We start from the raw sequence: 17,627 nt of genomic DNA, 5'->3' as shown, positions 1-17,627 counted from the left end.
AAGATGAACAAGTATTATAAATTACCTGTTTGCGAAAGGCCCTTTACTATTTTTGAGTTGGGAAAGCACAGGTGATACCATTAAAACACTAACGATGGCTTTGTTCTATGTATTCCAGTGAGCATACACAAAACTAGGAACATAAAATGAAAGCCAGTAAATGGAATTCAACCATCGTGAATTTCATTATTTACAGTAAAAGGCCTTTTGCTGATGCTGTGGCATTAAAATACTGCATAACGACAGAAACGGGATATTCCAGTGGCCCTGGGGCTTGCTGACTTCTCTTTAATGCTAGGGACAGACAGAGGCCCTTTGACAGCAGAGAGTTTTGACTGGAGAATATGGTTTAGGAAGGTCACACTGACATGGCTTGAGATGAAACGATGGAGCTGTTATTAATAAGGAACACCTTCAATTTTCCAATTGAAAATATAGTGAATTAAATGGAGGTAATCAACAAACCTTGTGGTGTTACATTTCAGTCACAGTATGAAAAGCACAGGTGTGTTTAATACCAGTACATTGAGCTGCATTCCTTTTAGGGTAGGCCCAGGTATGTTGCATGGTGGCTCACTGGGACACTTAATGGAACTTATTTAATGGTATCATTTTCACCTGCACCTTTCCTACTATGGCATGTCCAAATGTGCTGTGAAAGGGATCTATAACCTGTTTTTCTTAAAGAAAAAGCACCACAGTAAAGCCCAATATGCATTTTATACAGCAGGCATTTTGTATCATTGTGTCCTTGAATTGTCCTCATATGCTATTTCAAACAATAACTTCAGTAATTGCATACAATAACAATGGTTAATATCAGTAGCCTATGATACGCTCGATCGCTTTCACGTGACGTGCTCTTTGTTACAGACTCCACCTCTTTTCTGTGAACGCGCTTTAAGCCGAATTAGAAAATCCTGGGTTAACAAAGCTCGCTGATATCCATCTTCATAACACCGGTTATCTTTCCCCGTTTCCGTCGCTTTGATGGCTGTTAGTTAATGTGAAGCGTGCTCTGACTACCTGTCGCATTCGTTGAGCTCGGATTTGTCTCGTTTGACGACCGTGGGTTACGATTTGATTACTAAATCTAGCATTGAAACATCTCGGATAACTGCGCGCACCCGCGCCGCCATAAAGGGGAGAGCAATCGCACGCCGAAACAAGGATCACAATCCATGAACACCGACAGAGGTGAGGAGAACCTGTTCACGAGTTCATAATATAAAATACCATACAACAACAATGGCATTATTGACTCATAAATATATTTTCACAGTTACTTTATTTCCGTGTGTTTGTATAGATTTCCAGATGATGAGGAAAAACGAGAGAGCACATTTTTTCAGCTCTAAAGAGCAGGAACTCATTTTGAAGTTGTATGAAGAAGAGAGAGAGATATTAACAGCCAAATCCAACACTACCAGTGCCTCTAAACTGAGGGAGGAAGCCTGGCAGAGGATTGCTGATAAAATCAATGTGTAAGAAGACATATTTTCAAGTGTGGTTATTTAAATTGATTTTATGTTCCAGTGAAAGTCGTCTTATATTTCAACATTCCAGTATTGTCACCATCGCTGACACATGAAAATTGTATTAGTGCTGGGCAATATTTCAATATGATGATTTATCCTCTTTATACGGAACCGTATCGTTTTGAAAAGATATATAGAGATATACACAATTACATCTAAAATCCCTAATCCAAAAAAGTTGGGATGTTGTGAAAAAACGGAAACAGAATGCATAAAATTCAGAATTCAGTGTATATTAAGAAAGAATAAGAGTTTATAATTTTAACGCAAGATATGTTGTCTTTGGACAATTTTCAATTATGTATGTATGTATATCAAAAAGGATTTGTTTTTTTTACTCAATGTTCCAAATTTCTTGGAAAATGTTTCATGTCAAACTATTAGAATATATGAGAATAACCCTGTGTAGTTAAATCAAACTATTATGAATAATATTAAACTTAATATGATTACTCTGTATTTGTGTGTATACGTGTAAAACATAGTTTATATTTTCTCAATTATTTTACTTAAAACTGTTTTGTTTAACTTTAACGTTAATTAAAATAGAAAATAAGACATACTTTTAATTCAAGTATTTAATAAAGACAGGAATATACAAACATATAATTTACCATGTGTTCATTTCATAGAGACCATTAATTTATTATTGAATTACCAGAAAATATACTATATTGTGATATATGCTGTTATCAAGATCTGAAATGACCTATATCGGGTTAGAAACCATATCGGCCAGCACTAAATTGTAATATTTGTCATGTTTCCCAGGGTATCGGACAGCGGCTACAAAAGGACATGGCAGCAAGTGAAAGTCAAACATAAAAATATTGTGCAAACAGGTAGCCTCATTATTGCACCTTTACATTTCCAATGATAGCTATATTTTCTACGGTAGTGTTTTATCTCTCAAATCTATCCATACACAGCTAAAAGAAGACAGGCAGAGGTGATGAGGACGGAGGGCGGGTCAGCAACCCCATCGCTGACCTCTGCAGAGGAGGATGTGCTGCAGCACAAAGACAGGCTGAGGGTGGAGGTCCTCCCTGGGGGGGCCTGTATAGAGCCACTGACTGGATCTGACAGCTCGTTTATAAGTGGTAGGAGTACTTAATGTGTGATTAAAACCCATTCAGGAGTTTCTCATAATCTAACCCAATCCTGGGCCCCGCCCCCCACAGTCTCAGGCCACCCTGTCCTCCTCCTGCCTGTAACAAAGACAGAACCAGAGAGCCTGAGCGGAGATGAGACAGACGTCAGTGACACTCAGTTTGAAGGGGTAAGTGCTTCTTAACATGTCATTTTGAGGGCTTTGTGTTTGTGAATACTAACAGACTGTTTTTTGTTTTTTTTTGCAGGATGTGCACAGCTTCCAGGAGAACTCAACGTGTGCTATGACTGGTGGAACAAGTGCTAAGGTAAGTTTAATGTGTCATTAGTGGGTAATAATGACAAGGAGTGAAAACAATAAGAGCTCATGTGGTGTTTCATGTATTTCACAGAGGCAGACAGAAGACTTAAGAGCCCTCTACTGCTGTTACCTCAAGAAGGAGATAGAGAACCGTGAGCAGCTGATGGCATACAGAGCACTAAAAATGAGGAAGATGGAGAAAGAAATTTTATTACTTGATAAGCAACTCATGTGACCATGTAAAGGAATGTTTGTTTTTTATCTTGTCTTATAATATGTTGAAATAATATTTGCTTCGGTCACATCATTTGTCGTATAAACTCATATGTTGGTTGGGAAGTTGGAATGGTGGGCAGCAATATCTCCTGCATACTGGCTGGACTAAATCAGCAACAATATTTGGATTTTGCATAATTAAAATGTTAGTTTAGAGGATACTTTACAGGATAAGGCAACAGAACAGGAGTGTGAGGTCTATGCTGCTTTTACTCTCACTTCTGCAGACCTTGGTTATAACAAGTGGTTATTTGAGTTACTGTTGCCTTTCTATCATCTCCAACCAGTCTGACCATTCTCCTCTGACCTCTGGCATCAACAAGCCATCAAGGCTCACTGGATTTTTACTCTTTTTTCAAGCCATTCTCTATAAACCCGAGAGATGCTTTACAGTAGATCATCAGTTTGTGAAATACTCAGAGCAGCCCGTCTGGCACCAACAACCATGCCACGTTCACGAGTCATTTAAATCGCCTTTCTTCATCAATCTGATGCTCGATTTGAACTTCAGCAGCTCGTCTTCAACATGTCTACATGCTTAAATGCATTGAGCTAAAAGGAATCTCAATCCTGTCACTCTGTTGCCCCCAAAAAGGTTCGAGGCCCATGGCAGGCGGAGCCGCTGTGTGAACTCTTTGCCCTGCTGGAGGATTCCTTTACCACATGAGTTACTGTGCATTGACACACTTCCTGTACTCCAGCACATTGGATTTTAAATGAATGATTTAAACAATGAATGGCGTAAAATTGAGGGTGCTTAACTCCACATCACATGAGCAGGGTCATTTTCTGACACAGTACTTGGACGGCTCAACTATAAGAAAGTCATTATATTGCATGTATGGTTGCTAATCCAATGCATTCAATGACATTTAGAGGTCTGGAACTGACATTATCTTCTACGCTGAGGCTCTGCCACACCTGTGCTGCTGCCATTTTTACTTCATGTTTATTTGAGATCAGGTGACTAACTTGGGTAGTCGAGACCAGTTTTTGGTGGCCTTGTACTATTAGGACACATTGTGGTCAAGCAGACATAACTTTGATTATGTAAAAACTGGTTTCCCCAGCCAGCAGGATATATGATACTTTATCCTCTGCATTAGAAAAAAATGGCAATTCTAATCTACCTGTACATTTACACTGTGAAAGAGCTTTCTATAATGTCTCTTTAAAATAACTGGCATTGGTTGATTTTCATTTCAAATGTATTTATTTTAATGATCAAATGTTTGCCTTATGTTACAATTGTATGCAAGGAAAGAACTGAAAAGCATTGTTTTAAACCTCAAATCTATAATTGCTCTTGAATTATTCAAAACTAACCTTTGTCATGTTATTATGTTTAGTATAATTATGAATTGCTGTATTTAGTTTAGAGTTTTTTGTGTTTTAACATTTATTTTTGTATGCAAAACATTCATGTGTGAAATGGAAGACATTATAATGTATTTCAAAGCTTTTGAAATCAATGACTGTTTTTTTCCCCTCCAGTTTGTTCAATATGCTCTACCATGGAATAGATGGTAAAAAAATATATGTTTTTTGAACAGGAGTTTTGGTAGATTTTTAATAATTCTCTGATTTCACTGTTGACTTAATTTGTGAAGCAGTTTTATTCTAGAGAGGCAGCTCTATTGAGAAATCGTCAACTGACTCCCACAGTCCAGCTCTCTGTATTTCCATGCAAACTGCAGGTTTCAGTCAGAGGTCTGCAGCCTCCGCTCTGCAGCACAAAGTGCTCTGCTCACATGCACGGAGGTTTGGGTAAATTCAAGATGGCGGGCCGTTTAGCGATTTATTGATAACACATTTCACCTCCAGCAAGTGTATCTGAGATATACAATTAAATCCTGACTTCAGATTAGCTGCTACACAAATGCAGGTCTGTCTAGCGAGCAGCTGCCTGCAGTTTGATCGCGCTTTAATCCAGCCATTGGCTGACTGAGCTGCGCGGTCACGGTCAACATCTGAAGCCATCCTCAATCGAGCATTGAAAATAGGATTCATCATGGCATCAAAGCGACAGTAAACATTCTTTATTTACGCGCTCTCTCGTGCATTTATAGTGCCATATATAGCCATGTCAGCAAATATGTGACATTCCCTCTATATAATATGGCTGGCGGGGTGATTCTTTCTTGATCAATAATTAAATTGAGGCAGAATTATAATGTAAACAATCTAAGTTTTTGTCTCTTTATAGTTGGTACAAATCTCTCTTTGGTTCTGTGTCTCTCTGTGCTTATTTTAGATCTCTTTCAAACATATTAAGACTCTTTGTAGTTGCTGACACTTTGGGCCCCTGGGGCTGTCCAGTAATCCATCCATTTATAATTATGTGTCAATAACCCTCATCTAGTCACTGTGAATTATAGTCTCGTTGTTTTGATAGAGCTTTTTGCAACACCAGAGTCTCCACACTGGGGAGGATATATTCATGCTCCACCTAAAGAAACATAAAACCTCCAACTGAAAAAAAAAAAAAAATGATGTTTTAAATTGTTGAAATCATGACAAAAACGTTCGGAAGTGGATTGGGGCCGAGTATGTAGTTTCATTTTGCAGTTCGAGAAAAAAGTCGACATGTTGAGAATAAAGTCAACTTTTTTCATTAAAAGTTGTAAAGATATTCACAGATTGACCCTGTGTCAATAAGTCATCAGAGAAATGGAACGTTTATCTGAACAGTTAGTTAAACTGCAAGCTACAACCTGATTTTTTTTAATCAGTCATAAAATGAGCAATTACCACAATATCACCACATTAAGTCTATTAGAAATATAAATAAGAAATAGTCAGTCAGTGACTTTTGAATACCAAAAGCCCTCAATAAATACAATACCCAGTAGTAATGTATTTAACCTTCTGCTGTGAGTGTAGCTACCATGTGCCTTTGTGGTGCCTTTTGAAATACATATAAACCTATATTACACCAGAGTATTACATTTTCAATAGTAGATCTGTCTGACAGAAGATCATGATTTTACATAGAAAGCTGCAGATTGAGGTAGCCGAAAGTAAAGTTGTAGTTTCACATTAAAATGCAGCTTCCACAGTAATAGGTCATTGATAATATAATATAACAAGCCTTTTACTTGTTATTATTCCTCAGTAAAATGTAAACCTATTTCTTCTACCGCTAGGTGCTTGTATGACTGGTTGTGTGTTTGTAGATGGCGCAGTAGTTTGTCCCTGTAAGCTTGCCATACTTTCACATGACTTCCACTACGTGACTGACCCGCATTCCTCAATTGGCACTAGCTCTGTCAGACTGACTCACTTTAGAGGCGAATTGAACCTATACAGTGGATGAAAACATTATCTGCAGTGTGCTGTGATACGTAATAGCTGTTTTTGTTAACTTGTCCGAACAGCTAGTCGTCGGAGGATTTGTAACATTTCAGCTAAAATCTTCACTTCTACTTTTTTGGCATCTTCAGCGCGTCGGGTAGGAAATACATGGATACAAGATAACTGATGACTGAGCTACATTTAGCTTTTTCTGGGCTTCGTGTCGGTGATGGCTGAGCTCATGCCGCCAGAATCAAGAAGGTAAGATGAGCTGAGACTCGTTTCTGGTTCAGAGACGAGCTGTTGTCTGCTGGAGTCTGCACTCACCTTCACTGTCTTTAGTTGGTGAAATCAATCTACCACACTGGTGTTTTAATTTTTTTTAACGTGAAATCTTCCGTCCTATTAACTAAAATGATGCAGATTATTAATGCAAACCAAACATACATGTTTTGCTCTAAACCTGACATGCACATTACAGGACATTCACAGGTTGTCCAGTCTATTCTGGCTGCAGATGTTTCTGTTACACCTGCAGCATCTCATATGCTGGAGCTTCACAACAACTAGTGCATGTTTGGTGGCTTTTTCTTATCAAGTATTTGAATAACACACTGCTGTGAAACCTCTCACATCTCTGTGTGCTTTTTGGAAAGATAAATACAGAATTTTGCCATTTGTTTATTTTGCAGGTGTAATTATTTCTTCCTTTATGATGGAACCAGAGTCAGAGGAGAGGGGGACCCTACAAGAGAGGGAATCTGCTACTTCTACCCTGAAGAGGTTTGTCTCCTAGAAAATGTTGTGAGTTTGGTTGTAGCAATTAGGGAAGCACAAGATACTGTATGTCAGGCCGATAAATTCTGTTATTATGTGTCATTCTGATAATGAAATGAAAGCTGATAAATACAGCTAATAATAGAAAGCCAAATAGCTTCGATTTGCTTTAACAGCACAGCACCTATACACTCTGATACAGCAGGAGGGGATGTGCTGATCAAGTGCTCCCAATCTGTGTAATTTAATATTCAATATTGGGTATCTGCCCATAATGAGTCAGATCCTTCTGTTTTCCTAGATACAGCTGCACTGGGCAAAATTCAAGCACATTGCAGTTATTAAAGTCAATCATATGTATATGCTAAACAACTAAATGGCTCTGCTTTGCATAAGAAAACTAGTCCAAGGTCTTGCTAATTTTTTGTTTTTGTTTTTTTACTTTTTCAGTCTTTATTTATTTTTACAATGTAACAAACCCTCTTTTTGGACTCTGTCTTGAGGGAATTTCTCCCTCCCCCTCCTCCCTTGACATGGCTGATTTTTACAGATTATGTCAAAGTATTTAATTTAAAGGCAAAATGCTCTATAAAAGCCAAGTATAGCACTGTGCAAACGTTTCAGGCAGGTGTGAAAAAATGCTTTCAAAAATAGAAATGTTAATAGTTTATTTTTATAAAAATGAACAAAATGCAAAGTGAGTGAACAGAAGAAAAATCTAAAACAAATCAATATTTGGTGTGACCATCCTTTGCCTTCAAACCAGCATCAGTTCTTCGAGGCATTCTATCACACCCGCCTAAGACTTTTGCACAGTACTGTATGTTTGTGAGGTTGTTTTTAGATGTACCTTACTTGAAGAGTAAAAAATGTTGTTTGTTTTTGTTGTGTTAACAACAGTGATGTCAGTAAGATCAGGTCAGAGCTATGGAATGTGAAATCACCTGTCTCTACCTTCATCTTTCCTTCCCTCAGATGTGCATGAACTTCTTTTTAAAATGTGAAATCATCAGTTCACAGTATCAGTTTTTAAAAATCCACATTGTGCATCCCTAGTAGCAATGCTTCATTCCAATGTGTCTGTATTTAACCCACAGTTTCTAGTCCTATAATCTCAGATTTGACCATTGTATTTCTGTCAGACTCCTTTAGATAAGCAAGAGCTGCTCTGTGGTCAGCTGGCTGGTGCAGGACGTTGTGTCTCTGAACTCTCCAACTCTCCTGTTCGCATACTGAGGCTGCGCCGCAACAAGTTTGCCATCCGTATGAAAGGTGACTTCTTTTGGGTGAGTAAGCACACAGGTGCAACTTTTTAAGAAGTTTCTGATTTTATTTTTTACCCTGAACATGAGTCTTTGATAGTATTTCTGATCTCTTTTTCCCCCAGGCTCTGGGCTGCTCAGTGGAAGTCCCCACCGTTAGTGTCTGTGAACTCCTGGATCAGCTCATAAACCTCTTTTGTTTCTACAATGGCCCGGTCCGACAAAGCTACCAGGTGACTTAAACCATAGTGGTCTTATATCTTCCTTAAGTCTAGTTTTTCCCTGACGGATTAAGATTTATTTCTAAACATCATATAAATTGCATTATAATTAACAGAATTCTCTTTTGCACTGCAGCGGAACAATCAGGAAACCCTGGCTGCTCGGTGGGCGCAGTACCTCTCACACCTGCAGTCAGGATCCTCAGAGCTTCAACACATCTTCAGCTGCTTGAGAACCATTGACTCAACTAATGTATGTACCAAATGTTTTACATTTTAACCTAATGCTGCTGTCAGACAGGATATGACTGTCACAATCTTGTGTGGTATTGTGTAACTTCTCAGTGTTTCTTGGCAACCACTCAGAGGCAAATTTCTGCACATTCATTGCCCTGAGAGAATAAATTCAGATGCGCACAAGCTGCCAAGCAAGGACCGAAAAATCCAGCATAAAATTTAAATTGTGCTTTAAAATAGCACATTTTGTGAAATCCCACTGTTGTTGCAATTTTCTATCTGAAACATGCCAAGTCTATCACATTATACAGTAGGTGACATAAAACATTATTTTCCCACATTTACGTTTCTGTGCTTTTAATTATTTGGATTTTTGTCCCCAGGTTGACCCACTTCTCTTGCTCAAAGCTGCCCTCATTCTTCAGGCCTGTCAGCGCTGCCCTCTGGTGTTAGCAGGCTGTATTCTCTTCAGAGGAAGGTGAGCTGACATTTTGACTTTATCCACCTGTTTCTGTAAATAAAATGTGACTTTCCTGCCTTTTTTGTCCGCAGAGTTGTAAGCACACAGATGTCTCCAGGTCTCACAATGAAGGTGGCAGTTCATGAGAGTGAAACATACACAAAGGTAGGACCAAATGCTGTCCTAAACAGTTGTGCATAAAACACTTGAAAGATGAACTAATCACTAACCTTACACGTTTCTCACAATCTTTTTGCACCCACTTTAAATGGGCTAAATAATGGAAAGGAAAAGTAACCCCTAAAGAAATACTTCCCCCTTAAAATGACCGTTTATATTCCGATTACTCACTTTGTGTTGCCTTAAATTCTTGAGGGAAACTTTATTTTTCTTGTGTGCCTCCCTGGGCAACTGAGAAAGAAAATCTTGATCAACGTAAGTAAAATGGGGCTGCAGTTATCAGCAAGGTTGCATCAAAAGTGTTAAAAGTCTCACATAACTCGTGCAGTATAATCCAAGTTTAATTTAAGTAGTCGTATACTCTCTACTTCCCCAACACGCCTGAACTAGCATTGAAGGAAGTGGTTAAAGTGTTGTAGGAATTGTACTATTTCTGCAAAAATGCATGTGTTTGGGAAGTCCTGAGCATATGAGTGGGTACATGACACTTAGACTATATTGCATGAGTTGTGTGAGAGATTGTAAATGGATGTTTTGATTGACTCTGGCTGTTAAAGTTAATTTTATTTATCAAGATTTTTTATTCTTATTGGGACAATTCGTTTGCCATGGAAGCATGCGAGAAAAACAAAGGTAAATTCAAGGTAACATAAGGGGAGTAAGAGGAGCAGGGAGCTTGAAACCCACTTCAGTAACCAGTCATTTGGACTATATTAGTGTTTGATATTAAAACAACTATTTTGGCCTTTTCATGGGGGACAGCCAGGCTATCTGTGTCATCATATATGGTATGTCACATATTATATAATGTATTAAGAATTACATAAGGTACTCCAAATTGTATTTGTATTTTATATATATATCCATAAAATTACATGTATATTTTTATTAAGTTAAATAAATACATCAGTAGTGAGTTTATATATATATATATATATATATATATAATATAAGTAAATATGTAAGTAATCACATTATATATTTAAAATTAACATGGTATGTACTACATTTGTATTTTGTAAGACAAAGATAATTGTTAATTACAACTATATATTTGGATACGTTTATGAAAATAATCAAATAAAATAATGTTTTTGAGGGTTCTAGCTATAAGGAAGCTAGATAAGTTAGTAACATTGACTGATAGAAACAGGGTGTCAATCTTTTATTGTGTTATGCTTTCTGTTTATGTGTGTTGTTATTATTTTCAGTATTGCCATTTTGTTTTCTTTATTACATGTTTGAAATACATTTAAATCAATCAATCTATTTCCAGTCTTTATGCTGGGCTAAGCTTGGGTTGCTGGCTCCACCTTGATATTCACTGTCACCCCTTTTCCACTGACTTATCTCCGGTTCTTGAACCAGTCCTGTAAGGAGTTCTTAGAACCTTGGTGCTGCTAATGTTGAACTAATCCTTCAAAGAAAAAGTCTTAAGCTATTTTTTTAAAATTTCGGCTCAGAGACCCAATGGACCGAGCGCCTTCAGCTCATTTGGCGGTGCTGTCAGCTCCACTACTGTGTTCCTGACTCTGTCTGAACATCAGTACCTGCAGTCTGCTCCCATCGACAAGCACAGGTAGCGTCTGCTCGAATTGGTTTCACTTCCTGTGAGAGAGGATATGACTCACACTACCTCTTTAAGATGTTTGTGTTACATTTCCAGAAAATTCTGAGCGTCTCAAACTGTTTTCTTCCCTCCAGTTCTCATTCTACTCCACACAAAAACACCACCATAAGGAAGATGCGGCTTTCAAGAACGTTATCTGACACTCCCTCCACTGAGTCAGAGCCATCTGATCCAGGTTCCTCCCAGTCCCCCCAGAAGGTTTCCTTCAGCCCTTGCTTGTCAGACAGCCCCGTGTTCAGCCCAGATCCATCCCAGAGCTCCGCCAATCCACTTGAGACTCCTTTTTCAAACGGAAAGCACTCCAGTGAAGGTGAGGAGGAGGCTCTGGAAGAGTCATATTATCACAGTTTTCACAGCAACGGAGGTGGAGGCAGTCCGATACATAACGAAGAAGACAGCTCAGTGTGTGGAGAAAACTCCCGTCTGAATGGAGTTGGAGGTGGAGACGCAGCTTGTGGGACAGTGTTTGGGAATTCACATGATGAGAAGGTTTGGGAAGAGAGCAGCAGAAGTGGCTGTGAGAGAGTTCAGGAGGCAGAGAGAGCAGATCCTCCTCCCTGCTCTAGTGCTTTTGAAGACCCGGAGGAGAGTCCACTGATCCCCATGACCCTGTACCTGCACCGGGTTAAAGGCCTGGTCCTGGCTCTGCTGGTGGAGCCACACTTCTTGAGTGACACGGCTTCTATGGAGGAAGTGGTGAGAAATGACCCTGATAACCATTTCCTCTCTTTTGAATGATCTTGAAAGTGTGTGAGCATAAAACTTCTCTTTAGTTTCTTTACAAATACAACAAAAAGAAGCTTGATGTAACACCAAGAACAGCAACAAGAATCCAATAGGATAGGATAGGATAAGGTAAGATAAGATAGACCAATAGTTGGTTCAGTTGCAGCAGCACAAGGACAGAAACTGATACAGTGTAGAAAGTAACAGAAATAAATAAAAAGAGGTACAAAAGCTTAAATAATAGGACAAATTGTCAGTAATGTGATTAATATCTGTAGAGTAAACAATTCTATGTAAACACTATACAATATATATGATTAAGTAATGGTTATTAGTATTTGTGTGTATTAATGTATCAGAATATAATTGCAGGAGTTAATATAACATATTAACATAATATGGCACATTATGATGGTATAGGCTATAAGAACAACCCAGATTCCAAAAAAAAGTTGGGACACTGTAAATTAGATCAGAATGCATTAGATTCATCATGAGTGTATAAAAGTTTTCTGTTTAAACATTAAATATGTTGTCTTTGAATTTAATTTTCACAGCGTCCCAACTTTTTTGGAATCAGGGTTGTAGTATGAGGTGTAATTTTATAAAGCATAGTATAACATTACATTTTGTCACCTTACCAAAATAATGGCCTTTAGTGACAAAATTGTCATGATGCAGGCCACCAGTTTTTTGTGTTTTCTGAAAAACATGAAAAAAATGACAAAGGCCATTTTTTAGGAGTGTGTTGATATGTAGTCTAATAAAACAATGTAACGTAGTGGACATTCTAAAATGCATGCCTCAACATCAGGTTGCCATCAGAAATTTTTTGACCTTTAGTTCAGTGGCAACCACTTCTTAACATATAAAAAAATCCTGCACCACCAAAAATAGGTCTGTGTTGCAGTAGTGATATTTGAATATGATAAGGAGACAACGCTGCACATGTGCACGGGCATCTGTTTTAAAGACATTGATGAAGCTGATTAAGTTGTTGTTGATTGTGGGGTGAAAAGTCTGACAAAGCTGTCAACATCATAAATAAATGTGCAAATTGATTCAACTGACAAAGAACCAACAAAAAATGTATTTGTGAAGGTTTGGATGGTGATGTATCCTGACATCTTTGAGCTTTGATACTGCAAAGCCTGAACAACACACACCTCAATAACATGACACATCAAGTTCACTGGCTCACGGTAGCAAACTGTTACACTTACTGTGATAAAGCCTTTATTCTTATATGTCACACTTTTATAATTAAGCTGATGTACAATAGTGTTCAAAATAATAGCAGTCCAATTAATCCAGGTTTTTAGTATATTTTTATTGCTTCATGGCAAACAAGGTACCAGTAGGTGTAGTAGATTCTCAGAAAACCAACAAGACCCAGCATTTGTGATATGCAGCTTTAGGCTGTGCAATTGGGCAATTAGTTGAAAGGGGTGTGTAGCAGTGTCTGCCGTTGACTTTGCAAACTCAAAACTATTTTGTACAAACTTTTTTGTTTCTAGGATTTAGCAATCCTGTGAATCACTAAACTAATATTTAGTTGTATGACCACAGTTTTTTTTATAACTGCTTCACATCTGTGACAACATTCCACAATTCATTTACATTTCTTGGTTCTGCTTCAGAAACAGCATTTTTGATGTCACCCCACAAGTTCTCAATTGGATTAAGGTCCGGGGATTGGGCTGGCCACTCCATAACATCAATGTTATTGGTTTGAAACCAAGATTTTGCTGGTTTACTAGTGTGTTTGGGGTCATTGTCTTGTTGAAACACCCATTTCAAGGGCATGCCCTCTTCAGCATGAGGCAACATGACCTCTTCAAGTATTTTGACATATGCAAACTGATCCATGATCCCTGGTATGTGATAAATAGGCCCAACACCATAGTAGGAGAAACATGCCCATATCATGATGCTTCACTGTCTTCACTGTGTACTGTGGCTTGAATTCAGAGCTTGGGGCTCGTCTCACAAACTGTCTGCAGCCCTTGGACCCAAAAAGAACAATTTTACTCTCATCAGTCCACAAAATGTTCCTTCATTTCTCTTTAGGCCAGTTGATGTGTTCTTTGGCAAATTGTAACCTCTTCTGCACATGCCTTTTTTTAACAGAGGGATTTGCGGGGGATTCTTGTAAATAGATTAGCTTCACACAGATGTCTTCTAACTGTCACAGCACTTACAGGTAACTCCAGACTGTCTTTGATCATCCTGGAGCTGATCATTGGCTGAGCCTTTGCCATTCTGCTTATTCTTCCATCCATTTTGATGGTTGTCTTCCATTTTCTGCCATGTGTCTCTAGTTTTGCTCTCCATTTTAAAGCATTGGAGATCATTTTAGCCTATAATTGTTTTCCCATCTCCAATCAACTTTTTAATCAAAGTACGCTGTTCATCTGAACATGTCTTGAACGACCCATTTTCCTCAGGCTTTCAAAGAGAAATGCATGTTCAACAAGTGCTGGCTTCATCCTTAAATAGGGGCCACCAGATTCACACCTGTTTTTTCACAAAATTGATGACCTCACTGATTGAATGCCACACTGCTATTTTTTTTTTTAGCACACCCCTTTTCAACTAATTGCCCAATTGCACAGCCTTAAGAGCTTGCATATAATGAATGCTGGGTCTTGTTGGTTTTCTGAGAATCTACTGCACCTACTGGTAACTTGTCTGCCATGTAGCAATAAAAATATACTAAAAACCTGGATTAATCTGGTTAGTCACATTGGACTGCTATTATTTTGAACACTACTGTATAACTGTACACTGTCATTACTGTAAAACTCAGTTTCAGCTACCAAAAGCTGAAGCCTGAGTGCACTGTTAAAGGTATTGTTGAGCCCCATATGCATATAGTATTGTACAGCAATGTAACAGAATTTATTAGCCTATTAAAGATAATATGGTATCATATGATAAAGCAAAATATATTACTGATAAGAATATATGAGCAGTATTATGAGTTGTATAATCAGTCCAGCATAGAGACATGTAGAGGAAGAGGTGTGTGTGTGTATTTGTGTGTCTATATGTGGTTATAGTTTCTGGTATCTGCTGCTGTCTGATGGCAGCATGTACAAATGTGTGCCTGAGCATGTTTTGTGTGTGGCTGAAGTGCACTTATTTAGCCATTGTAATGCTAACATACGCCTCTGCCTTTATGTCCAGTATCACAGCAGCCTGGCGTCACTCAACGGACTGGAGGCCCACTTGAGGACCATCTCTCCAGGGGCCCCAGGGGCTCCAGGACCCTACATCTTTGCCCATTTTGACAGCATTCAGTGCACGCTGACATGTGAGGCTCCCCTAACCCTCCGCTGCACCGTGTCTCCTCTCCTCCTTCACCTCTTCTTTGCATTCATCTGTACTCACTTTGCACCTTTTCCTGCATTTCTAAAATCTCTGATAATTCTGTCTTTTCCAGTTTCCCAGTTTTCACTTTTCTTCTAGAGTGAGTATCTTCTGCCTCACCATCTCTACATGGGGGGGGGGGTAGTTTATATTTGTCTTTGCATGAGCTAACGGCTAATTAGTAAGACTGTGATCAGCATTCTTTTGTGCAGCAGACATGCCTGTCCAGGTTAATGTGCCGCTGTGGAACTGAGTCTCCTGTTATTGTGTGTCTCTGCAGCCAACCTGTCTGGTCGACCAGGGGGAGCCCCGGAGCGTCCCTTTGTCAGAGCCACATCACTTCTTCACTCGCATTTCTGTAACACTGAAACTCTGCAGGAGGCTATTATCAGGTCAGTACGGCAGTGACGTGGTGATGGTGCTGGTTGGGGGGTTTCTCGTGCATTTCATAGCTGGTGGAGTCGGGGGTGGGGGTGGGATGTGTTACTTCATCTTCTCTATCATCTCTTCAACAATCCCTAAATGTTCTTCCTCTGGATCACACTCCCAACAACTCACATTTACAGGAAAAGAAAGTTCTATTGTTTTTGTCTCTTTATGTCGCTTTGCTCTTCAGTGTTGCATGTCACCATCCTGCTTGCTTGAAATGTAAATGTGACATTCTCACCGCAGGAGTGCTGGAGCTGCAGTGTATGGAACCCGCAGCGTGGCCCAGGAAACTTACTTCCAGCAGCACGGGGGATCGCTGAGGAACTCCGGCATCCCTAACCACCAGGACAGTGCTTTCTTACTGCCCAGCAAGGCCCGACACAGACTGCTGAAACACGGAGTTAACCTGCTCTGACGGGACGCCAGTGTTCAAGAGGAGCTTGATTTTGTTAAAATATGAAGTGAGTAACTTTTAAATCAACTCAGAAATATTGAGAATCTGATTTAAAGCTTCTTCTGTTTTGTCACTGCCGTTAAGGTTCATGCAAGGTCTTGGAAGTTCGAAAAATGCTTACCGTTAAGTTTTCAAGATTAGGAATATGCTTGTATTTCAATATACTCCTTGGAAAAATGCTTTTCAAAAAAATGCTTTTCAGCATAATCCGTTGCAGATTTTTGATATTTAAAAGCTGTCTGTTCGTTGACACCATTAAACAGTCACTCATCTGTCAGCGTTCATAGAGATATAAGTCCCTTGTTGATCCCTTATCCTGGAAGTTAGAAGGCATTAAATAATCATAATCAAAACATTGAAAGTTAATATTAACAGCTGGTAAAATAAACAAGTGGCAATATACATTGATAGCTCTGGGTATAATAAGGAATTTTGTGAACTTTATTTTCACAGTTACATTACTTGTAATTTAAATGTGACAATAAAGGCATCAAAAGCCTGTAAAGTTTTGGTTTTAGCACCTTGAAAGTGCTTCAAAAGTGCCTGAATTTCAATCTTCTTTATAAAGAAAAGCCTGTTCCCACAGCAGATTGTGTGAAGTTAGCATAAACTGTGCTATGAAACCTTATGGTACTCACATTTATAGCAGAACTTTTTCTGTAAAAAGTTTAATATTCATAAACACCAGAGAGGAGGGTTAGTAAATTAAATTTTGTTTACAAGGTTTTTAATCACAGTTTCCTTTATTTCTCTGCGTTTTTTTAGCTCAACTGGTCACACACACATTATTTTTTGTATCCAAGCACAATTTTATTTCTTATTATAAGCACTTGTTTACACACATTTTCCAACTTTCCAACAGATATTTTCTGTTTAGTCACATCCTTAATGCGGCAAATGTATGTATTTATGCATTTATTAGGAAATTTAGATTACAGCCAAATTAAACCTTTATACTATATAACTTTTGTACAGAATCATGCTTTCATTGCTGCACACACTGTACAAGTGTATTAGTTTATTTCACAGATATATAAAAAATAATCTCAAATAGCTTTTATAAAAATGTCTATTTATTGCAAATCAACTGCGTTATAACTATTTGCCTTTAGGTTTTTTTTTCATTGAAAGTGTCGTTAAAGAAAGTCTGTATTGTGCAGTTTGCTCTGAAGAGACCCTCTGTGATACACTGTAGTGCATTATTAGTGGAATTAAATGAATACATGATCCTCTCACTGTTGAGTCTTGTGAGCTACTTTTGTAAATGCTTGTTTAAAACCACAGGGGCTACACGGTCTTATTAGGGCCATCAGCGGCCTGCATGTGACCCTGCAATCCTGACCCCATTGTTTCCACCTCA

At 38.6% G+C, this 17,627-nt stretch overlaps 2 protein-coding genes across 3 annotated transcripts; both read left to right on the top strand.

The window, feature by feature from the left end:
• Positions 1–804: 804 nt before the first annotated feature.
• LOC131974890 (uncharacterized) lies at positions 805–4,693 on the top strand. Its single transcript, XM_059337388.1, has 7 exons — positions 805–1,197; positions 1,310–1,484; positions 2,310–2,380; positions 2,468–2,638; positions 2,720–2,817; positions 2,897–2,956; positions 3,041–4,693. Exons 1-7 carry the CDS (start codon positions 1,182–1,184, stop codon positions 3,182–3,184), a joined length of 735 nt encoding a protein of 244 aa, XP_059193371.1. The 5' UTR covers positions 805–1,181; the 3' UTR covers positions 3,185–4,693.
• A 1,640-nt stretch (positions 4,694–6,333) lies between these two features.
• hps4 (HPS4 biogenesis of lysosomal organelles complex 3 subunit 2) lies at positions 6,334–17,503 on the top strand. 2 transcript variants are annotated; one of them, XM_059336535.1, is made up of 12 exons: positions 6,334–6,780; positions 7,212–7,302; positions 8,439–8,582; positions 8,684–8,791; positions 8,916–9,032; positions 9,400–9,494; positions 9,569–9,641; positions 11,120–11,235; positions 11,361–11,982; positions 15,202–15,328; positions 15,458–15,484; positions 15,665–15,776. In XM_059336535.1, exons 1-11 carry the CDS (start codon positions 6,749–6,751, stop codon positions 15,481–15,483), a joined length of 1,551 nt encoding a protein of 516 aa, XP_059192518.1. In that variant the 5' UTR covers positions 6,334–6,748; the 3' UTR covers position 15,484; positions 15,665–15,776. The 2 variants fall into 2 exon arrangements, with proteins under 2 accessions (XP_059192518.1, XP_059192517.1); XM_059336534.1 differs by lacking the exon at positions 15,458–15,484 and adding an exon at positions 16,057–17,503 and having other exon boundaries at positions 6,337–6,780.
• Positions 17,504–17,627: the final 124 nt, after the last annotated feature.

This window comes from Centropristis striata, chromosome 7, assembly GCF_030273125.1.
Source record: "Centropristis striata isolate RG_2023a ecotype Rhode Island chromosome 7, C.striata_1.0, whole genome shotgun sequence".
Lineage (NCBI taxonomy): Eukaryota > Metazoa > Chordata > Actinopteri > Perciformes > Serranidae > Centropristis > Centropristis striata.
Note: the sequence above shows the minus strand (reverse complement) of the source record. Positions and strands in the feature narration are given on the sequence as shown.

Coding starts and splice junctions, on each gene's coding strand:
- LOC131974890 (XM_059337388.1), top strand. Junction 1,485..2,309: donor ATTGCTGATAAAATCAATGT/GTAAGAAGACAT, acceptor CATGTTTCCCAG/GGTATCGGACAGCGGCTACA. Junction 2,957..3,040: donor CTGGTGGAACAAGTGCTAAG/GTAAGTTTAATG, acceptor TGTATTTCACAG/AGGCAGACAGAAGACTTAAG.
- hps4 (XM_059336534.1), top strand. CDS start 6,749: ATGGCTGAGCTCATGCCGCCAGAATCAAGAAG. Junction 8,583..8,683: donor TGAAAGGTGACTTCTTTTGG/GTGAGTAAGCAC, acceptor TTTTTCCCCCAG/GCTCTGGGCTGCTCAGTGGA. Junction 9,642..11,119: donor AGAGTGAAACATACACAAAG/GTAGGACCAAAT, acceptor ATTTCGGCTCAG/AGACCCAATGGACCGAGCGC.